Genomic DNA, 23,531 nt, shown 5'->3' with positions numbered 1-23,531 from the left:
TAGACTGCGTGTGGTTGAAATTTGTAACTCAAACAGCCGGCCCTGTGTCGTGTGGGCAGGGATGCCAGGGAATATTTTCAAATGTCTTCACAGTCGAATAAAAATGTCTTCAAATGTCTTCAATATCAAAATTACGATTATCAGTGAGAAATTCCAAAATCCAACAAGTTTGTTATTTCAAGCATCTTCTTGTTTTTTGTAGCATTTATTTTTTAACACTCAAATTGTTAGAATTCAAGAGAATATTCCTTCAAATCTTCACGAGTAAGGGCGGATTTTTTTAACTGGATTTCCATGTGGAATTCTTCTGAGTTTCTTTTTTAAGAATTCCCTGAAAGGATTCGAAAGAATTTACCGTGAAATACCTGAAGAAACTTCCAGATTTTCTGAAGAAATTTTTGGAAGAATTTGTGAAGAAACTTCAGGATAAATTCCTGATGGATTTTTCGGAAGAATTCCTAAAGAAAATCCTGAAAGGTACGGAGGAATTGCTTTTGGAACATCTAAAGGATTTTCTGAAAGAACTTCCGGATAAACTTCTAAAGGAACTTCCGGGTGATATGCTAGTTCCATTAACATGGAACTTGCGGAGGAATTGCAGGAGAATCTTCAGGAGGAATTCCGTAGGGATTTTCTGTAGGAATTACTGAAGGATTTTCCCGAAGAATTCGTGAAGGATTTTTCTGAGGAATTCCTGAAGGATTTTCCTGAGCAATTACTGAAAGGATTTGCAGTAGAGCTCCTGAAGAAATTTTTGAAGAAACTTCCGGAGGAACTTCCTGAGGTATTGTTGCAGGAATTTCCGAAAGAATTCCTGGAGGAAATAACAGAGAAATTCCGGAGTATAATTTCAGAGGTATTATTGGAGAATCTTTCGGCAACATTCTTGGAGAATCATCAAGAGGAATTCCTGGAGAAACTTCCAAGGGGATTTTTGGAAGAATTTCCGAACGAATGCCTGCAGTAGTTTCGAGAGGCATTTCTGGAAGAATTGGTGGCGGAAGTCGTGAAAGAAACAATTCTTCGAGGATTCTACGGAGAAATTTCTGGACGAACTTATGGAGGAGCTCCTAGAAATATTTCTAAACGAATTTCTGGTGAAATTTTCTGAAAAATCTCTGAAGGAATTTGCGAACGAATTCCTGGAGGAATTTCAGAAAGAATTCCAGATAGGGCTTTACTGGAGAAATACTTAGAAGGATTCCCAGATAAAAATCTGGAAGAGTTGCCAAACATATTTCTAGAAAATATACCTAAGGAATTTAAGGAAGAATTCATCGAGAAAGTGTAACGAGTGTCTCCTGAACTTTCTACTGATTCTTAAAAAAAAACTCTGGCGGATTTGTTTATGAAATTTCTCTGATTTTTTTCATCAAATCAAATTTACCTTGGCAATTGTGAGAAATAGCCATTCAACACCAGAACAATTTCAATTTCTTGTCGACATTCGTAAGAATTTTCGATCTTGGAAACTTAAGAAAATTTACTGAGAAAATTGAAAATAATTTCCCGTTGAAATTTAGAACTTTCTGTTAAATCGTGGTACATGGTGTTGGAATCTGCCGATATAACTACGACAGAACAGGCACAGTGGAATGTCCAACGAGACCGGGGGATAACCGAAACGGAGTTGCAGAAAGAAAAAGATATTATTTCCCGTCAATAAAACCGATGTTTATTGGTAACCGATTGGGTGTCAACTGAATACATTTATGATTTCTTTGTTTCACTTTATGCATCTATGGTGAGGGGAGCGTGGGCCAAAACGCCAGCAAAAGGATGCAAGTGCAAAAATATCGTTACAATACAACACATGGAAAATCCGAAGAGACATCCCTAAAATTTCAAATACATCCCACGAAAATTTAGACAAATTTCTTGTGGAAATAAAAAAGAATTCATTGTGGGAGTTCAGATGATATCCTCGCAAGAGCTTAGAAAAAATCTTGTGGAAATTGAGATGAATCTCCCGTTTAACTTTTGGAATAATTCCTTTATTTGCTCATACGGAAATTATTATAAATTTCCAAGATAATTTGAAAAGAATTTTCAATTTAAATTCTCTTGAATTTTTACGAGAAATTCCCCAGAATTTTAATGGGAAATTCTCCTTATTTCACGGGAAATTATTTTTTAAAACAAATTTTCACTAAAAATTATTTCTAAAACCCACAGAAAATTCGAAGAGTTCTTCAAAATCTATTCTCATTATCGACGGGTATTCTGGAAATACCGATTACACAGAGAAACAGACGTGTTACTCATCGTTCCATCGTTCACCTTTTTAACGGTTGATAATTTTTTTTGTGGGTGTTTGATCGGCCCCCTATGGCGCTTCGATCGATTTTGCTAGTGTCGACTTTTGGGCACCACCGCCATTTGGTTGCGGCTTGGCCACACTCAGTGATTTTAGCATTGGAAGGCAATGCTTCCGTGACGATGATTTTGATTGCATTTTGTTCTAAGTGAGACGTCTGTTTCTCTGTGCCGAAAAGATCAGATGAATTATGAAGAAAATAAAAAAAAGGTTCTAGCGCAACAGTTGAATAGATTTAATCAAGTCATCGTAGAATTCTGTCTTTTTTGCCGTTTAGATTAAATTAGATCGTTCATTGCGTTCTGATGCAATGATAGAAATATTTTTTTTAAAAGAGACACATCGAAAATACCACCGCTACCTAGGAAAATTTAAACAAATGCTGCAATCGCAAATTTTGAACCCGCACACAACTAAAAAAGCACGTTTGACGTCTAAAATGAGTTGCAGTTATCAACCTTATCAACCGGCTAGTATAAATGTGCTTTGGCGCTTAAGATTTTTAGCCATTTTTAGATTTTTTTCTTATTATGTAGGGGAAATGTTCCGATATCCATCTCACTGTACATATATCCATCTCATCGCTAAACAAAGAAATACGGCGCCAAATTCGTCGCTTCTTTTTGTCAACATGCGTGCTCACTGCTGAAAAAAATCACAAAAATAATAAACAAACCAATTTCCTTTCCATTGCTTTGTTTTTGATGTGATTGAAATAGGAGCTATGAGATGAAGTGGCGAACCGTTCCCCTATAACTTTTGTAATATTTATATTCTCTGCATATAGAAGTCGCATAATTTAAAAGTTAGTGATCAAATTATATTTTCTATTCACTGGCTTATTGTTTGTTTTTTTTCTCCTTTATTTAAGTGATTTTTAAATTTTAAAATTAAGTTCATCACTAGCTCATTGATTGTCTTCCAAGTACCTTTAAATAGGAAGATTAGTCTTCAAATATTTTGAAAAGTCTTCACAATGTCTTCATGAAATAAATGTCTTCACAGAGATTCAAATGTCTTTAAATTGAAGACATGTCTTCAAATCTGGCATCCCTGCGTGTGGGTTTTGTGTGTGACATAACCGTTTTATCCATAATGAGTATATAGAAGGTGAGGAGAAAGACCAAATGCAAGTGAATTAGGGTCTCGCCGACATTTCTCACCAACACGAAGGCAGGTTCGTGGTTGCAAACAATCCCATTTGATTTTGCCGTGACAGCTGCTCGTGGTTGCAAACAAACCGAGTAAAAGTGTGAGTGAAACGTGCGTGTACGTACACGATCGCTGAAAGCCTAATAGTGTATGATGGAAAATGTAAACAGCAAATGGTGACGTACATATTTGCACGGCTTCTTATGGGAGCTCGTTCGAATGTAGTGGTGAAAACTTTTTCGCCATACACGAAAGGCACACACACAAAATATGGATTTCCATACCTTAGTATCTAATCATTGCTTTATTTCGTTTTGGTCTGCGTCATTGTGAACGAGATTGTGAACTCGGGAGTCGGGAACTGCCGGTTGACTTTGCAGTTTTATGTGTTTATCAAATTTATCGGCATATAAAAAGTTTTAGTCATCATGACTGATGAAGTAGCTAAAGCCCAAGAAGCGGATGCGACCGCTGAGGATACCATTTTTGGAAAAATCCTTCGCAAGGAAATTCCTTGCAAATTCATCTACGAAGATGACAAAGTAAGTCAAAGCTAATTATCTCCAATTATGAAAACTGAAAAATCCCTTTCTCTACAGTGCGTCGCATTTCACGATATCTGCCCTCAGGCTCCGGTGCACTTTCTGGTAATTCCGAAGAAAACGATTTCCCAATTGTCGAAAGCCAGCGACGAAGATGAAGCTTTGCTGGGCCATTTGATGCTGGTGGGAAGAAAGGTTGCCGTTGAGCAAGGCCTGGGGGAGGGTTTCCGTGTCGTCATTAATGATGGAAAGAACGGTGCCCAATCCGTTTATCACCTGCATTTGCACTTTCTAGGCGGTCGACAGATGAAATGGCCACCGGGTTAATGCTCTATGTTAATCATTGCATTGTTGATTATTATTCAATAAACTGATGCTTCTTAACAAAAAAAAACTACGAAAGTCGATTTTCTGACTGCCAGGTTTACAGAAGCTTAATTCGTCAAACAGTGCCGATTGGAATCGTCAATTCTCAAGTCATTCGAGACGCAGAATAAGCATATTATATCTTACACCTCCAGATCTCCAGTTGCCATACAAGTACAATATATTCATGCAATTGCAATTGGCCTTCATGGAAAAGTTTTCAATTAACCTTCCGGAACTCGCAACGATGTAAAAAGTACACCTTTAAAAAAAACTCGCTTGTCGTGCACAACGTAGGTGGGACTTCGTGAGCGATCTAGGCCCATGCTTGTCCGGGAAGGTTTTAATATCTGTGGAAATGGTAATAGAACCCTACGTTGAAAAGCAGGAAAGGTTCGAGTTGAAATGCAAAGCCATAGAAAAAGAAGAATCTCATACCTTACGGTAGTTATCAAAAATGCAATGGTCTGGGTTATGGTGTTTGAATGAATTGAGCAAGTCACGTGTCATGAGCACGAATTGAGCTTATGAGCACTATACCATTTATCACAAATCGTTCAGATGTTGTTCAATTTACTAACTGCGCATATTCAATCAAATAATACGTAGGTATACGTATGAAAAGATATGAATTAAATTCAAATTACAAAGTATCGCAGGACTTCCAAAAACACGTTGATTCGGTTCTACACAGATATGACCATATCACATAATTTATTATACAAATCATAATTATTGAATAAAATAGTGATTCCCTATGTAATACAGTTTTGATCACCCCAGGATTACGAGCTATTCCATTGTGTCTGAAGATGGTTGACTGTAAATACTGGTTTGCTGCGTTCCACTGAAAGTGTTGTACTGGCCAGGGAGGGATGGGTTGTACGACCCAGCATATTTACGGCCAGTATCTCTGCTATAATATTTACGCTCAATCACCTTGTCGAAAAATCGTGATAACTTGACTGAATCTGTCGTTCCTGCTGCCAGGCTCCTAGCTTCATGGGAGTTCAGACAAATTTCATCCGCGCCGCATTGTTCTGCTATGCTTCCAGCTGAAGTTTTGTTGAGGATCTTGTTTTTATGATGTTCGTCCAACATGTCCAATTTAGTTCCGATCACCAAAATGGGTATCTGAGAATATTTTAACTGGAATTATTTTGTTTATTGCTTTGATAAACTCCAGTGCAGTTATCAGACTAACCTGGGTTGAGCCAAGAAATTGTTCTGGGTCAAAGTCGAGAACATCACCACCTTTGATAATGTCTTTTCCATCTTTGTTTAAAATTTCTAATAGCCATCGTTGCAAATTCTCGTGGCTTTTTTTATTCGTCAAGTCATGTACCAAGACAATACCATGCGTTGGGTTGTAGAATACACCTCGGGTGTTTTTATGGCTAATCGACCCTCCTACGTCCCATAGCTCTATGAAGAACGTGTTCTGTGATGGAGTACCTTCCTTATACTCGTGCAGCTTTACTTCGACTGCACAGCCAACAGTCCATCCTGGCGAGGTAAGTGGTTCATTGTTTGATATCAAATGGGTCAAAGAGGTCTTTCCGACGCCTAAAAACAAACAATAAATAATTTTTGTTTTCCAATGTATTATCCATATATAGACTTAATGTACAGTGTAAACTGAAAAGTTATCGTACCCAATATTAATAATTTAATAGAAATAAAAATTACGATTACAATAAATCAATCAGCCTCCGGCCTCGAAACAGGCGTATCTGTCGAGATAGATGACCAACTTTAAAACCCCGATAGCATCGATATATTATGTTCTGTTGTTGCATTATACGTGATTACGTTTATTGGTCTAATGTTTCAAAAATAAATTTAAGAAAAAAGTTACAATAGGGGTGGATAGGATTTGCGAATAAACCCCACTGCAGTGGAATTCAACGCGTCTTTGAAGGAAACGAAATCATTACAAAACTGGCAGCACAGAACTCCCAGAGTTGTTATTGAAGCTTTACATTTCAAAAGAGCGCACTTTTTATAGAAATAGCAACATTTTGCGTTGCGCTGGAACGTGGTACAGAATTTAAGGAGTCAATATCGACGAAAAAACAGCTTGTCCCATTCTCCGTATTTAAAAAAGGGAAAATAGCAAATAAATGAAATCATGCTTTGCAGTGACACGAACAGCTTTTGTTTACTAAAGCAATTAGGCTCTTCTGTAATGTTAGTGGCGATTTTCAACATGGCGATGCGCTGTAGTGTTTGACAATTCGATCGTTGCCGGAAAAAAGTTAAAATTTTCAATAGAATTAGTGTTCGTTTCGCTCCAGAAAGTTAACTCCAAGACGGATAATGTGGTGCTTTACCGGAATCGCCTACAACTAGAACGCGAACTTTGTCGATAGCCGCCATAAACGCGAGTCAATTCCGGCCAGTGAATCCAACCTAGCTCCAGAGGAAGAAAAACAACACTGCTTCTTACGAACATCGTCGTGCCGTCCGGGGGAAATCAGTGAGAGCAAAATCGGTTGAATAAAAAAAACTCGGCTGTGTGGTGTGAGTGGGTGCGCACGCGAGAAACGGCAGCAACGACACAAACGTCAGCAGTGCATGTTCGTTGTTTACCGTTCCTTCGTGGATGTTTTGGTTTCGCGACTTGTTGATAAGCGCTCCTCTCGCAAACTCACAAACGACACTCATCAAGAGAGGGATCCGAGAGAGAATGAACACGTCGTCCGTGAACGCAATCCATTAAAACATTCATCTTCCAAGGGGTAAGTAAATAGTGTACAGTGGCAAAGACGGTTTTGACCCTTCCTTCGGAAGTGTCTATAATTTCACTTTGCATGCGTTACGCAGGCGTGTTATGTATTAATCTATCAATAAACCTCTTGAATTATGAAATAAAATGTATGACAATTGAAACAAATTCACTTTAATATTGAAAATATAATTGCAACAAGTGATATGATATGAAAATATGCTTATTTTTCGGATTTGTTCCAAAGAAACAATTGGTTTTAATTGAGGAACAGATAGTCGCATGTACCACAAAACCTTCTCAGAAAAGCAAAAACGTAAAAATTTGAAGGGATTTCAAAAATTTCTTTAGTGGAAGCTAGATAACAAATGTGAGCATGTTTTGAAATACTAATAGACCACTTATATGCATGTATGTGTGCGTATGTGTGCAAATTCTAAAATTTACTACCATATAAATCTCGCTCATTTTTAAGGTATTAAACATCATTAGTTTTACAAAATTAGGCAGCCATAAGGTAAAATATATATTATTATTGAACGCTATTGAGTTTCGTTCAGATCAATGACTGATTAAGTTAGTTCTGGATTAATTAATATCAAGTTCTCTGGAAATTACGAATACACATGCTGCCAGCGTTACGATAGTTTCTAACCAACCATGTTACCACATGTTACAATAGCTATTCAATCCGACGAGCGCCTGATAGATAGGCAACCTGACGTACAGTGCGGAATCATTCGTTTTGTTGTCACTCAACCCATGTAATCCGCCTTTTGGTAGGCAATTATTTTTGTCATTTACACTTTCAATCGCCGTGGGAGGTTGAGTAGTTTTATCTCGTTTTAAATACTGGAGTCTGAAAATATTTCTCGTTTAACTTTTCAAAAGGTCCTAAGTAACATTTTTTTCATGATTTAATCTGAATAATGCAATCAACGTATTTCATGTTAATCTGTTGATTGCAATACTCAAATTAAATCATGAAAAAAATGTTACTTAGGACCTTTTGAAAAGTTAAGCGAGATTTCCTTTTAATTAAGGAAGGGTCAAAATCTCACTGTAGGTGGATTAATCTTGGTTTTTTAAATATTCTAAAATTATTGCCATTTTTGTAAGTTAGATTTTGTTTTGTTTAGATTAGCCATGTGACTTGAGCAAGCCGCTTGGCTTGAACGTAAATTAAGCGCCTGCATACATTTCTTTAACTCACTTGAATGTAAGGAAAATGTATTTTCAACTTTTTTGGCAAATCAATTAATAAATTAAAGCGGATTTTTTTTTAAATTCTAGAATTATAAATATTTAATATAAAGGGTGCGTACTTATCTGTGTTAACGTTCTCTCTCCACAAATAATATTTTTAATTCATTAAATCATCTAATAATTATTTTTATTACCATTTTTAGTGCAACAAAAGAAAAACTGAAATCTTTATAAAGCAGTAACAAGTTTGCATTTATAAAACCATGGGTGATCAACGCTACGTTACTGAGATTCCCAGTAGTTTGAAACAACTCGCTAGGTTTGTCGTACGTGGATTCTATACCATTGAAGATGCACTGGTAGTCGATATGCTTGTACGCAATCCGTGCATGAAGGAGGACGACATTTGCGAGCTGCTGAAATTCGAACGTAAAATGTTACGCTCTCGAATAGCGGTACTGAAAAACGACAAATTTCTGCAGGTGCGGTTGAAAATGGAAACTGGCCCGGATGGCAAAGCGCAGAAGGTTAATTACTATTTCATCAACTATAAAACCTTCGTGAATGTTGTGAAATATAAACTGGACCACATGCGGAAACGCATGGAGACTGAGGAACGTGATGCAACCAGCCGCGCCAGCTTCAAGTGTCCTTCGTGCAAAAAAACTTTCACAGATCTGGAAGCAGATCAATTGTTTGATTTCACAACCGGCGAATTCAGATGTACATTTTGCGGGAGTACAGTAGAAGAGGATAGCTCCGCGCTACCAAAGAAAGATTCTCGCTTACTATTAGCGAAATTCAACGAGCAATTGCAACCGCTGTACGATCTGCTGCGACAAGTTGAAGATATCAAACTTGCTCCAGAGATTCTAGAACCGGAACCAGTGGACATCGATACAATAAGAGGGTATGCCAATTTTCTGATTTGTTCCAGTGATAATATAATTAATGTTTTATTTATATATTTTTAGTATTATCAAGCCTACTAACAGATTCCCAACAGAGCAGTGGTCGGGTGAGGCAACGCGTTCGAGTGGTTTCGCCGTTGAAGAAACTCGGGTGGATGTCACGATTGGAGATTCGGATGCCATGGAATCGACTACACAGCGAAAGGATCGTCCAGTATGGATGACAGAATCGACAGTCGTCACCAATGATGCAGAAGATAACTCCGTAGAGTCGATACTGGAGAAAGCTGCGTTCACTTCGACGCAACCATCGTCGGCGAGTACTAATACTAATGTTATATCATCTTCGCGCAATCGCAAAGACAATGATGACATTATGTCAGTACTGTTGCAACACGAGAAGCAAAGTTCACGAAATGCTACGAACGATGCTATACGTGGATTGGGTGTCAATAACGAAAATTCCAGTGATAGTAGCGACGAGGAGAAGGATATCGATAACACAGAAGTGCCCACTGTGGAGATTATGGATTCTGATTCAGACGACGATACACCCACGGTGACGGTAGCAGGAAGACCGTATCCTCTAGATGAAATCAACGATACGCTTATTGCCGAAATGACGCCACAGGAGAAGGAAACATATATCCAGGTGTATCAAGATCATTTTAGTCATATGTACGATTAGATATTTTTCAAACGAGCATAAATTAAATGAATTGTTAGACTTATAATGTTTCAAAAGTCTTATTTCATTCGTTATTTCATATTGTGACCTCCAACTCTAAAATGCATATAATGATGGAGACATTTTCTTAGACTAACGATACGTTGCGCGGCTACAAAGCAAGGCCACGCTTAAGGTGGCTGATTTTTTGACTTACTTGATGTTAACATGAAAAAGAAGTCAGAATTAAAAACGAAAAGTAAAATAAGGGCTGCGTTGTGAACATATTGGTCCAAAACCGGACGAATGTTAGTCCAAATTTAAATTACTACAGCACGCTTTCGATTTATCATTTTAAATTTAAAAATGGTCCGAGCGGCCAGAGGTCAAGAACATCGTTTTTGTTTCTGAGGGAGTTGGCCTTGAAAAGGTTAAAGAATCAATTAAGCGAATAACAAATTAAGACGGAAAAAGGCCATATGAAACAGCCATACAAAAATGTCGTCAAAAGCTCAAGAGGGAAGGGCTGTAGCTCAAGATTTTTTGAGATTGCATATATTATTTGTTTATTTACTCAGACTAAGACCGGTGTGGCCTGTGTAGTACATAAAAGTCTCCTTCATTCAACTCGGTCAATGGCTACACGTTGACAGCCATGCAGTTTGCGGAGGGTCCGTATAATCGTCTTTCGTATATTCCACATTAGGTATGCTGTGGTCCCCGCCTTTTTGTACTTGCCTCGTTGGAAGCGAACACCATCTTTGCAGTCCATCCAAAATGCCCTGCCCATCGTATCCTTCCAGCTTTTTCCAACTTCTATAGAGTTGGGCCAAAGTCTATTGTACTTCCAGTTGAAAAACGAAGTGAGCTCTCGCGACAATCGAGTTTTCTCTCGTTTCCTTTTGTCGCAACTGTGCAACTGTGGAATCGTGGTGAAAATTGTGTGAGGGCATTCAGCTTCGAGTTGTCTTATCTCATCTCAGGGTTGAACAAAAGTTAAAGTTGGCGACAGAATAACAAGAGCATCGTTCAGAATAAGTGTAAGAACATCCTCTTTGCGAAACTCTTATATTATAGACTCTAGTCTTGATTTTTAGTTGGTGACTGGGTGGTGCGGATAGAATCGATTTGGTTGTCAAACTGAAGCCAAAATTTTCTATTGTGCCGGAGCCAAACATTGAAGATTGTGGTTATGTTCGTTTTAGATCTCATATTGAGAAGTATTGTTATTATTTGGGGAGAAAATAAAAATAAACTTCGTTTGAGTTTTGCATTCTTTGTAACAAATATATTCACATTATATTTCGAGTGGATAATTTGTAGGAAGCACTCGTTACGAGATTTCTCGAGATTTAGCAGCTGATTGGAGCAGGAATGTATGTAAACCATCGTAAAGTCATGTAGAGTCTCGCGCATGTGTACGCCTTCATGCAGCATGGAAAGAGAAATTCGAAGAGAGGGAAATGTTTGACAGCCGACTAACTGCAAAATAATTTTGCTTATGGGATTGATTTCAAAATATCCCGCTACTCGCTTGAGAGCAGAAAAGCGGCTCTATCTGCAGCACCCAAAAAAAGATGGTCACACTGGAACTGCCCGTCGCGTGAATCGAGCATAAATTAAATATGAGAAGACATTCAGCTCCGAGTTGGTCTTAAATATCTAATCTCAGATGTGAATGTTTAATAGTACGTTCAGATTATGAGCTATATCACTTGATATAGAGCATCTTGACATCAGTGTTTGTACATCTAGTTTTCACTGGAAATAATGCATATGGCATCTCATGTCAAGATTCGCTATATCAAGTGATATAGGTCATAATCTGAACGTACTATAACATGTGAATGCAAACAGTATTTAGATTCGGGAAGGCAAAACTGCTCAGTATTACATCACATGACTCAGAATTGAGTAGGTTCAGATTTTCGTGTATTTAACCGTGAACGTGAACCGTGAAGCCTTCCGCGCATGTTCTCTCGGTTCTCTCCTGAGATCTCATGAGATCTTTTTATCAGAATGAACATAAACAAAACTTCGGAAACTAAGTCTTCCTAAAGGAAGTCTTCCTGCTCGCTCTCAAAGCATCACAGGACAGGAAATAAACATTCGATAGGAAAACGCGTTTTGCAATGTTTCGAGAAAGTTTGGGTTCTAATTTGTAAGACAGAATATCAGTTATGTCGGAAGATATGTGAGTATTATCAGAAAATAACGTTACAAGGTTAATAATACCTAAAAATTATACGCTAAAATTTTTGTTTACATTCGAATCGTACTTTTTTGGCCTTCCATAGTCAGCCAAATCAAAACAATCCAAATTGGATTGATTGCACGATTATCTGTAAACAAAAATAGGGGTGATAAGAATATGATAATTATTTATGTTTTTGTTGATGTGATGTATTTCAGAGCAGAGGGAGTAGACACCGGCGAGTACACGGAGGCAGTGAGAGTTCTCTCATCCGGCCTTCTGGAATTGTACGAACCAACAATCAATCAAATGAAAAGCAATTTGAAGGAACTACTGTAAGTATACATTTCTTATGCAAAATGCATATAATTTGAACATACCTATTGATCTCAGGGATAAACAAGAGGAAATGCAAGTGGCAATCGCAGAACAGAAACTAACATATACTACACAAGAAGTGCAACAAATAAATGAAATGGTAAATCTAAAAATATTTCAATAAAAATTTGATTTAACTTAATAATTGTTTGACTTTTCAGGTTAACAAGGCTAAACTATATAAAGATAAAGCTGTTCGTATAAAGAATCAAATGCATCAAATTCACCAAAGGACAAAAAGTTTGCGAGTAAGTACCTTTCAATTTTATTGATAAACGCAGGAACACCTATGAATAATATTTCATATTTGAAATTAAGACCAAGGCGCTCGATATTCAGGAACTAAAGGTCAACCAATGCGCATCAAAATTGCAGCAGTTGCATTACGAAGAATCACTGGTAGCCAATAGTAAAATGGTTCAAAACAAAAAATCATAGAACAAGATGTTTCCCTCGATACATAAGGTCGGGTGGTATATTATTAAAATAAAGTGGTCAAGTATTTTTGTCAAGGCTTCTGTTCGTTGTTTGAAGAAACAAAAAATGTCGGAAAAAATATACACTTGTTTACAAAATTATACAAAAATGTTCCCATAGGCTATTCAGACTACGAGCTCTATAAGTATAGAGTAGTTTGACGTCAAACTTAAAACATCCATTTTTTTTTTTGCGAATAATCACAAGTAACCAAAAGTTTTACAATGATATGGAAATGCTAATATCATCTTCCAAATTCGGACGTACATGTTCATGATAGCATTAGAGGCGAAAGTATAGAATTGATAGTTCCGTTAGGATACGGCAGGCATGAAGAATGTTTTTTATAGAAGTCGATTTGAAAGCGAGCGGAGGGCAATATTTGTGATGGCATATATCACACGACCTTCCTTCTGCCAAGCTCCCGTATGAAGGGGGAGGGAAGAATATCAGTGTGGAAGCTGATATATCTCCACTGGCAAAAGGAAGGTGGTTTGACTTGCTCATATGCCATCGCGTGCGGAAGGATTTGCTATCGACGAGTACTGTCTCCAAATTTCTAATATGACATCAGCATTTAGTCGAATAGGATTTTTATTGCACAGTTCTGTTTTCTCATTGCGTCCGTCTCGTCGCAACCAACTTGGCTGCCTCGGAGAGAACAAAGCAGAGAAAGGCACTGCTGCTGTACCGTCGACCAATAACAGCTGAATTGATGGATGCCCCACCAAGGGTAGTACACTAAATTAATGATTTCGTGTGTTACTTCTACGTGAAGTTAAACGATTTACAATGATATGGAAATGCTAATATCATCTTCCAAATTCGGACGTACATGTTCATGATAGCATTAGAGGCGAAAGTATAGAATTGATAGTTCCGTTAGGATACGGCAGGCATGAAGAATGTTTTTATAGAAGTCGATTTGAAAGCGAGCGGAGGGCAATATTTGTGATGGCATATATCGCACGACCTTCCTTCTGCCAAGCTCCCGTATGAAGGGGGAGGGAAGAATATCAGTGTGGAAGCTGATATATCTCCACTGGCAAAAGGAAGGTGGTTTGACTTGCTCATATGCCATCGCGTGCGGAAGGATTTGCTATCGACGAGTACTGTCTCCAAATTTCTAATATGACATCAGCATTTAGTCGAATAGGATTTTATTGCACAGTTCTGTTTTCTCATTGCGTCCGTCTCGTCGCAACCAACTTGGCTGCCTCGGAGAGAACAAAGCAGAGAAAGGCACTGCTGCTGTACCGTCGACCAATAACAGCTGAATTGATGGATGCCCCCACCAAGGGTAGTACATTAAATTAATGATTTCGTGTGTTACTTCTACGTGAAGTTAAACGATTTACAATGATATGGAAATGCTAATATCATCTTCCAAATTCGGACGTACATGTTCATGATAGCATTAGAGGCGAAAGTATAGAATTGATAGTTCCGTTAGGATACGGCAGGCATGAAGAATGTTTTTATAGAAGTCGATTTGAAAGCGAGCGGAGGGCAATATTTGTGATGGCATATATCGCACGACCTTCCTTCTGCCAAGCTCCCGTATGAAGGGGGAAAAATATCAGTGTGGAAGCTGATATATCTCCACTGGCAAAAGGAAGGTGGTTTGACTTGCTCATATGCCATCGCGTGCGGAAGGATTTGCTATCGACGAGTACTGTCTCCAAATTTCTAATATGACATCAGCATTTAGTCGAATAGGATTTTTATTGCACAGTTCTGTTTTCTCATTGCGTCCACACTGATATTCTTCCCTCCCCCTTCATACGGGAGCTTGGCAGAAGGAAGGTCGTGCGATATATGCCATCACAAATATTGCCCTCCGCTCGCTTTCAAATCGACTTCTATAAAAACATTCTTCATGCCTGCCGTATCCTAACGGAACTATCAATTCTATACTTTCGCCTCTAATGCTATCATGAACATGTACGTCCGAATTTGGAAGATGATATTAGCATTTCCATATCATTGTAAATCGTTTAACTTCACGTAGAAGTAACACACACGAAATCATTAATTTAGTGTACTACCCTTGGTGGGGCATCCATCAATTCAGCTGTTATTGGTCGACGGTACAGCAGCAGTGCCTTTCTCTGCTTTGTTCTCTCCGAGGCAGCCAAGTTGGTTGCGACGAGACGGACGCAATGAGAAAACAGAACTGTGCAATAAAAATCCTATTCGACTAAAATGCTGATGTCATATTAGAAATTTGGAGACAGTACTCGTCGATAGCAAATCCTTCCGCACGCGATGGCATATGAGCACGTCAAACCACCTTCCTTTTGCCAGTGGAGATATATCAGCTTCCACACTGATATTCTTCCTCCCCTTCATACGGGAGCTTGGCAGAAGGAAGGTCGTGCGATATATGCCATCACAAATATTGCCCTCCGCTCGCTTTCAAATCGACTTCTATAAAAACATTCTTCATGCCTGCCGTATCCTAACGGAACTATCAATTCTATACTTTCGCCTCTAATGCTATCATGAACATGTACGTCCGAATTTGGAAGATGATATTAGCATTTCCATATCATTGTAAATCGTTTAACTTCACGTAGAAGTAACACACACGAAATCATTAATTGGTATGTATTTATATAATGTTCCATATCAAGTTATAGAAATGAGCCTGCCGTGGGCTGAAAATCTAATAAAGATAAAAAAAATCAAATTGCACTGTATCAAGTGAAGCTCGTAGTCTGAATAGGCTATTGGGCCAAACACAATGGATACGTTTGGGTGCGTTACGCAAACATACCCATTCTGCGTGGCTCTTATGACAGGTTGATAAACATTCAAAGTTATATTTTGCGAGGATTCCAGAAATAAAAAAAATACGGTTTCAATACTTTTGGCAATAACAGCGATTTTCAGTTAGTTTGATCTTTGGTATTGCTTACCGACAATAAATCTGGGTTTATAACCCAGAAACCTTCTAGTTTGATGTTTTATGCGATTTAATTTTTGTCGGTTACGCACTTCAATTAGTTCAATGAGTTAGACCAATGGAAAAACAATGTAAGTTGTGAAAGTAATGAATAAAGCTTTAATAATTGAACTTGATGCGCCCAAACTAACGTGCTTACTATGTTTCTCTTTTTCAAGCTCTGCAAAATCGGACATTGCAGCTGATTGCAGCTTAGTAAATTTAAAAACTGATTTTCGTTTAAAATCTCGTTTATTGTCGTTTTTCAACTAAATATTTTCCGAATTTCATCTCGTTGGTTGAATTCGGATACACTGACCCAGAATACACTAGACTGGTGCTTTGTCGCAAGTTCGCACACAAAGTACATAGATAAATTATAACAATTTATATGTGAAGAGATTTGGTCACTATAATGTTGCCTCATTAAATTCATTTGAATTGTATTAACTCGGTATGGATGACCTTTAAATTTATCACATGTTGCATTATTCTCGAAGATGTGTGTCTTTCCCCTACATGGCTATTGGCGAATCGCAAAGCACGGAAAATAAAATCTGACTTAACAAACAAACCATACATTCCCGTTCTACTACTACTACTACTACTACTTCTACTTTTTTTAAATATGTATATTTTATCTGGAATCTGAACCAAATGTGGCTTAGGATGTAAGCATTTGCTCACTTTGTACAAAGCATGTGCAAACTATTAACTAGGGCCTTTGTGATTCATCGAAAAAAAGATATTACTCTAGAAAAAGAAAACGCAAATATTATTTTTATCACGTTGTTTGTGGTACCAGTTTACACATACATTTAAAAATATAATAATTCTCATATCAATAAAATTATGAAACAATTACAACTAGTTGCATTCTATACCTAATTGATGACAGCTGCCTATTTTTCCGAAGGAACTATTGGTTGGTCGTCTTCTAACTGGTGCAATGCGTCCTCCGGTGTGGTGTACGCTATTCGAGTATCTGCAATTTAGGCATCGTTAGTACATTCGTATCAAACATGATCATGATTACATGCTATAATATGATGCAAGCTGTTAGGCCAGATATCGCATTGTTTGCTTTTATCAATCAACAGAAGAAACGTGCTCTCATGCAAAGTAAGAAAATTCTACACAAAAAAGCCAACGTTGTGTAAATAACATTTGCTTACATTTTGTCAGACGTGAACAGTATTTCAGCGCGTTTCCAGTCACTAATCACTAAGTGACGACAATGTCTTTGGCCACTCGGTTTATCTATCACACATTGTAATATTTGCTTCGCTCGTCTAGACCACTGGGAAACCGATTCTTGATTGTCTTTGATAGCATTTAAGTATTGTTTGCGGATGTAATCTTGATAGCTTGAACGTCGTCTGGCAAAGAATGAGATAGCGATATATGGCCCGAGATATTTTGGGCACTAGAGTAGATGCTTATTTGAATGGTTTGTTTCAGTTGAATAGAACATCTCAGGGAGTACAGAAATCACATAGGAACCACTCAAATGGTACACAGCCTATATTCAAATATACCCAGTTGCTGTTGCTTTTTGGTTGAATAAATCACTGGAGCTGCCATCCCATCTTTTATCAAGACAACACAATTTTACAATAAAGTGTATGAGCAATAATTCAATTTGCCATCAGCAATCTGAATAAATGTTAAAATATCAATAATACCAATCAGCAACGGACATATCAATAAAATTTTCTGTCCTTACTTTATCTATTGGACTATCATATTGGTTTGATAGTCAAATAGATAAAGTAAGGACAGGAATAATTTCCGGAAGGAATCTTGAAATCAACTAATGGTAGTAATGTAATGCTGATGCTAAAACTTCCCCGTAATCTAGAAATTATTATGCTGTTACAGTTGAAATTTATTGTAACAGTTAAATTTCCGATTAGAAGATACATATATGGAAGTATAAAATACAATAGCTTGGATGGAACGGATTTTTTCTTTCTTTATTAAAGTGATTTGTAATAGTGCCGTAACACTCCGCTCATTCGACAGTGATGATTAAGTATTAAGAGTTCATCACTTGGTTAAAACGGAAGAAGCAAGAAATAAAAATTGAGAAATGTGAAATAATAATTTATAAGTGTACATCTTATTACGAATAGTAAGAATAAGTTTTAAGTATAACACCACAAAGAGAGAAAAAACAGATTAATCCACCTAGCGGTGATAATGCCTTTCTCATACATTAATAAATGCATAAAAAACTATGCCAAATTTGACCAGGAATTTGATCGGTCCAAAATATGGCTTGTTAAGTTATAGCATTCTATGGTATTTTTGTGCTTCCTGGACCGTATTTGAATCAATTGGAACCGGTAAACGGATTTAGCGAGTACCGGTTTAAGGTTCAATTTTGGGAAATAGGCAAACAACATCACGCGACATATCAAACTTCATGATTTCAAAAGTTATGGCATTCTTTGGTAGTTTTGTACTTTCTGAACTATATTTGGATCGATTGGAATCGGTAGACAGGTAGATTTTTTACTTCATGGACAATATTTGAATCCATTTGAATTGTTGTACTGGTTAGAATCAATAAAATGTTACCCAGAAAATGCAAAGGTATCATATAATGCAATAATTTTCGAAAACATGATGTTCGATATGACACATGATTTTCTGCTTCTTTGTCAATAACTACAAATTCTAACTGGAACTTTATTGCATTACATTACTGCAGTTATTCATTGAAAACTTTCCCACCGATTTCATGAATATGTATCCTTTTGTAGCTATTACACTGCATACTATATGCCCGAGATTATTTTCCACCTGAAACATCCTAGACTGGACCGGGAATCAAACTCGTCACCTCCGGATGGGCAGTGCGACGGTATTGCTCTTTTAAAAAAATGGCAAACAAAATGTTTGTTCAATTTCTATGCGATTCGATTCATGACACTGTGATTGAATGCTTGCCAGCAATCAGGGTTTGAATCCAAATGAGAATGAGAAAATCTCTCACTTATCATGTCTGTATACAGTGTATACTATACACTCTCGATAGGTAGCATACCGTGGTGGTACGATAATGAACTGATTCGGGGGGCTACACGCTTAAAGTCATTCACACAATTTTGTGTTTCGTTCACACAAAACGGGCCTAACCTGGAACAACACATATTATGAGTAACTGCCATGTTACTCATTTTAGTGTAATTGACGGTGAACGATTTCCGATGAGTTCATTTCACACAGTGAGAGAGCGGTCGGAAAACGGACCTAACCTCAATTATATTTTTTCATGTAAATTGAAAATTATCGCAACATTTTTATACTATTTCAGAGGAGTCCCCATTTGTTTCGATATGACCAAACTAAAGTGCGATGTTTATAGTCGCACATTTTAGTTGTATCGTATCGAAACATAACGAAAATCCACAGAAAAAGTAATTTACGTTGCGGTGCATGCCGGACGCAACCGCCATCATGGCGGTCAAAATGGACTTGACAGTTCGAAGCAAAGTTTCTTACACATATTAAAATAATAAAAGACATTACACAGCGACTGTGCATGTCTTACACATAATTTTCACACAGATTGCTATTCTCTCGTGTCATCGTCGTCATGTGTGAAAATTATTCATGCGATGTGTAATTTACTTTAAGCGTGTACAAGCCATGATAGATTTCTTTTAATAAGCCCCAATTGCGGTTCTGATGATGCATTTCAACTTGTTTTACACAGCAGTGCGAAAAAAATATGGTCCCCAACATAAAATGAGCGAGAACAAAGCGTACTCCCTCGGTGGGGGCCGCATATCCGAATCAGTTTTTTTTCCAACTTGTATACAAGTGCGATAGTTTTGTTTTCATGGCTTGATATGATTCGAAGAGATTTTTGGCTCTCTTCTATCGTCGTTCGTTATCTATTGAGAGCGATTTCTGCAATCCCTGCCAGCACTAAATAGATTTGAAGCACACCAACCAATTGAGCTGAAATTTTCTCCAGAAGTCCTTAGCATAAAAATTGTGAATATCAGTTGACTGGTCGACTTTAAGAAACTTTTTGAAATTTGAACAGATCTATGCCTAATGTGCATACGTGAAATGCTAAATGCATATTGCATTTGCCTTTTTCCGATCAAACGCGTATTTTAAAAGAAGGGGTCATCTATTCGTTGAGTTTATTCTGGGAAAATTCGTACTTCTCAAGAAGGAATAATCAGGTGGGTGTCATCCATATCTCGCACAAAGGACTTGTTTTGCAGCCAACATTGTGCGACTGGTCCTCACTGACATTTCTGGATCCCAATGGGAATCAAATCAGATGTTGGTAAACAACACAAATACTACATATTTTGGGATGTTGGCTGCAAAAACATGGCGTCGTGCCAGGTGGCTGGGAATCATTAACTTCTATCCCTTTTTCGGGCAAACACGTGTTCCAAAAGAAGGAATAATATACTTGGTTGCCTTATTCCGGGGTAATGCGTAAAACGAAGAATCTATTGATGTGCCTTGTTGTGGTAAAAGGCGTGCTAGCACTATTAAATTATAGACTTATTTGCCGTATTCCAGGGAAATGCGCTTTTCCAAAAGAAAGAACCATCTACTTATTTATATTGACTTATTCCGGGAAAATGTGTGGATCCCGATTTGTTTCCTTAATCAGGGCATGGTTCAAAATAAAAAGCTATTCACTCTTACTGTTGGAGGCATTATGCCAAAAGGCCCATCGTATTTAAATCTGTAGTTTCATAGGGTTTTTGGGAATAGTTTGGAATCGTGCCCATTGATAAGCAGCCGCTATGCTGACCAAATGGCTACGTTCGAGGAAGAAAGTCAAGTTGCACGTTGAACTTGAGCAATCGCATGATGTCGCACCGAAACGAATGCCGTACTCGATCGAATGAGTTCTCCGGATCGGCGCTGATGAGCTCAGCTGTGATGAGCGTCTGTGGTGGCTTGCTTTCCGATCTTCCAGGGCGAGAGTGGCTTGGAAAATATTGCTCTCTAAGTTCGTACATTTCTGTTCGTCACAGGGTCTACATAACGCGTTCCAATCAGTTTTTCAGAATGCGAGACAGCAAATTATGTATTTATAATCGCTGTTGAGCAGCGATATATGTAGGCCGTGTTGTCACTTCCCTTCCTTTTCACCAAAACGATGATGCCCTCCATGCAGGCATGGGGAAGATTGCCAGTGAGTGCTCTATTCAGAAACAAGTTCAACGCACGGTGGGTGACGTTGACGTCGCACATCCGGAGATAAAATCCTTGTGGGATCCCGGTGGCACCGGATGAATCGTTTGGGTTGCGCTCGCCATTATTTCTGCTGTTGTTAGCTATACCATGCAATATGCATGCTTCATCTAGTGGGTCGTCCGGTGGGATAGCCCAAAAAAACGTCCCCGTTGTTATCATTGCTGTCGTTTTCTGTTTCTTGGCTGTCCATATACTACGTGGACAGTTTAGGACAAATGTCCACGGTCCATACAAATTATTGAAAATGTATATGAGCGAATGTCCACGCTGGAGTAGGGGGTTTCTGAAACTGAACAAAACCTGTTCTGTCCTGTAGACAGCCCCTAAGTAAAGGCTCAAAAATATATCACATAGATTTGCCTCGATTGCTTGAAGCTCGACGATAATTACAGACCTCATTCGATTTCGAAGGGAAAGTGGTTACCTCCAATACATTTTCCAAATCAATATCTTCCACATAACGTACATATTCACATATGAGTTTTCACAACATTGTAAATTAATGTCCAAGTCGGGTGGTTTAATCCCCGGAAATAGGCAATGAATCGCCTGCTTTGAGCGTGCTTACAGCGGCACACTAGGAGTTAACTTTCTGAAATCAGTATGGCGAAAGCAGGCCTGGTAGCGATGAATGCCATTCAAAATAGTGACTTAGTGACCAACGATGACTAAAAAAGTGACCAAATAGTGACTTTTAGTTTCAGGAAAAGTGACCAAATAGTGACTTTTGTATAGAGTTTTTAACCAGATAGTGATCTACAAGTTGCATTAGCATTGTTACGGTGTAATTCGTAGACTGAAATTTATGTCGCGATACTCATATTTATCCTTAATCCTTATCTAGAATGCTATCATAAATCAAGAAAAGACGAAAACTTAAAAAAATTAAGAACACGAAGATTACTACTACGCCTACCGTCACGGTAACCAGGAAAAGGATGGAACTTAGCAAGAGGTCATCGCCTTACCGACAACATAAGTACCACGGAGTTGGATATTGGGGAAGGTATTCGTTCGTTAAGCCAGAAGCTTGTAGTTTGACCAAGATAAATCATATTTAGTCACACCACAAAAAAGTATATATCAGCCGTCACGAAAGAAAAGGAAGTGAGTTACAAGTTTATAATTTCAGCAACGATTTTGAACCAATTACAGCCTTGTGGTAATAATGTTTAATATAGTAATATGAGCTCAAAGTTTTTGGGCCCTTCTTAGTCGTGCGGTAAGACGCGCGGCTACAAAGCAAGACCATGCTGAGGGTGGCTGGGTTCGATTCCCGGTGCCGGTCTAGACAATTTTCGGATTGGAAATTGTCTTGACTTCCCTGGACATAAAAGTATCATCGTGTTAGCCTCATGATATACGAATGCAAAAATGGTAACTTGGCTTAGAAACCTCGCAGTTAATAACTGTGGAAGTGCTTAATGAACACTAAGTTGCGAGGCGGCTCTGTCCCAGTGTGGGGATGTAATGCCAATAAGAAGAAGAAGAAGCGAGCTCAAAGTGTTCCGTGAAACTGCAAAAACAATGATCTAGTTGATTCCTAGACAGAGAATTATTTGAACTCACAAAGCTTATAAATCTTTAGTAGTTAAAAAACTTAAATAAATTAAAATAATGAAGAAATTTTTAAAATACGATTTTTCCAGCAATAGGTAGATTTTTTTCAATAACAGTAGAAGCTTAAAGTGGGTGAAGGTCAACTCAATGCAATACGCGTCTCCATGCACGGCTCATACCAAAATGCTGATCCACCGATGCGTGTTGCATTGTTCCCTAAGAGCTGCCAACTAAAAAGCGGTTTGCCTCATGAGTTTTCCGGCATCGTAACATAGCCAATTTTTTTTAAATGTTATTATCAATATAGGGGGAATGACGGCTTTGGCAGGTTTTGTTCTATTATTGGCAGGGGGGGTTTTTATGTCTGACTATGCTCAAATTTGGCCTAAACATTCTTTGCATATCAAAGAACATTGTGGCCAAATTTCATAAAATTTGGTCGACAAAAACCCCCCTGCCAATAATAGAACAAAACCTGCCAAAGCCGTCTTTCCCCCTAATTGAGATTTTATAAAATTTTAAGATGGAATCGGCTAGCTATATTGTTTAACTGTTGTATGAGGTAAAAGTACCCATGAAGAACGGTATTGCTAAGACATCAAAACAGTCTTTGCTTAGGTAGGGTCGGCCAATCCTTTCGATAGTTTTTTATGGATATTTGTATAAACTTCGTGTGACTAAACTCGGTCTCTGTAAGAATTCTTAATAGGAAGTTAATTTAATGCAAGTTCAACTGATTGAAACTCACAAAGTTGCAGATAGTTGTAGCTGCAATGCACATGATTTCATAGGGTACACCGAAAACAACGATTCTGTTGATGTTTTAGGGTGGAACTCATTGG

The 23,531-nt window shown here is 38.0% G+C and overlaps 5 protein-coding genes across 6 annotated transcripts in view; 3 read left to right on the top strand and 2 right to left on the bottom strand.

Moving 5' to 3' along the window:
- Positions 1-3,780: 3,780 nt before the first annotated feature.
- On the top strand, positions 3,781-4,390 carry LOC134210926 (adenosine 5'-monophosphoramidase HINT1-like). Its single transcript, XM_062687365.1, has 2 exons — positions 3,781-4,011; positions 4,069-4,390. The coding sequence occupies exons 1-2, from the start codon at positions 3,898-3,900 to the stop codon at positions 4,336-4,338; spliced, it is 384 nt and encodes a 127-aa protein (XP_062543349.1). The 5' UTR covers positions 3,781-3,897; the 3' UTR covers positions 4,339-4,390.
- A 666-nt stretch (positions 4,391-5,056) lies between these two features.
- LOC134210925 (rab-like protein 3) lies at positions 5,057-6,847 on the bottom strand. Of its 2 annotated transcripts, none has more exons than XM_062687363.1 (3): positions 6,711-6,847; positions 5,582-5,943; positions 5,057-5,526 (listed from the first exon to the last, which is right to left on the bottom strand). In XM_062687363.1, the coding sequence occupies exons 1-3, from the start codon at positions 6,754-6,756 to the stop codon at positions 5,170-5,172; spliced, it is 765 nt and encodes a 254-aa protein (XP_062543347.1). In that variant the 5' UTR covers positions 6,757-6,847; the 3' UTR covers positions 5,057-5,169. The 2 variants fall into 2 exon arrangements, with proteins under 2 accessions (XP_062543347.1, XP_062543348.1); XM_062687364.1 differs by having other exon boundaries at positions 5,057-5,511.
- Positions 6,848-6,977: 130 nt separating this feature from the next.
- LOC134210924 (general transcription factor IIE subunit 1-like) lies at positions 6,978-9,956 on the top strand. Its single transcript, XM_062687362.1, has 3 exons — positions 6,978-7,118; positions 8,515-9,221; positions 9,286-9,956. The coding sequence occupies exons 2-3, from the start codon at positions 8,575-8,577 to the stop codon at positions 9,908-9,910; spliced, it is 1,272 nt and encodes a 423-aa protein (XP_062543346.1). The 5' UTR covers positions 6,978-7,118; positions 8,515-8,574; the 3' UTR covers positions 9,911-9,956.
- Positions 9,957-11,933: 1,977 nt separating this feature from the next.
- LOC134215203 (biogenesis of lysosome-related organelles complex 1 subunit 6-like) lies at positions 11,934-13,641 on the top strand. Its single transcript, XM_062694431.1, has 5 exons — positions 11,934-12,083; positions 12,302-12,418; positions 12,477-12,561; positions 12,623-12,709; positions 12,780-13,641. Exons 1-5 carry the CDS (start codon positions 12,070-12,072, stop codon positions 12,897-12,899), a joined length of 423 nt encoding a protein of 140 aa, XP_062550415.1. The 5' UTR covers positions 11,934-12,069; the 3' UTR covers positions 12,900-13,641.
- A 2,998-nt stretch (positions 13,642-16,639) lies between these two features.
- LOC134210923 (major facilitator superfamily domain-containing protein 6-like) overlaps positions 16,640-23,531 on the bottom strand; it is a 37,397-nt gene continuing 30,505 nt past the window's right edge. Inside the window, 1 exon segment of the mRNA XM_062687360.1 lies at positions 16,640-16,870. Within this exon segment, the coding sequence (XP_062543344.1) occupies positions 16,788-16,870 (83 nt within the window). The 3' untranslated portion in view covers positions 16,640-16,787.

The sequence above is a fragment of the Armigeres subalbatus genome, chromosome 2, assembly GCF_024139115.2.
Source record: "Armigeres subalbatus isolate Guangzhou_Male chromosome 2, GZ_Asu_2, whole genome shotgun sequence".
Classification (NCBI taxonomy): Eukaryota; Metazoa; Arthropoda; class Insecta; order Diptera; family Culicidae; genus Armigeres; species Armigeres subalbatus.
This window is presented reverse-complemented; position numbering and strand designations above follow the sequence as displayed.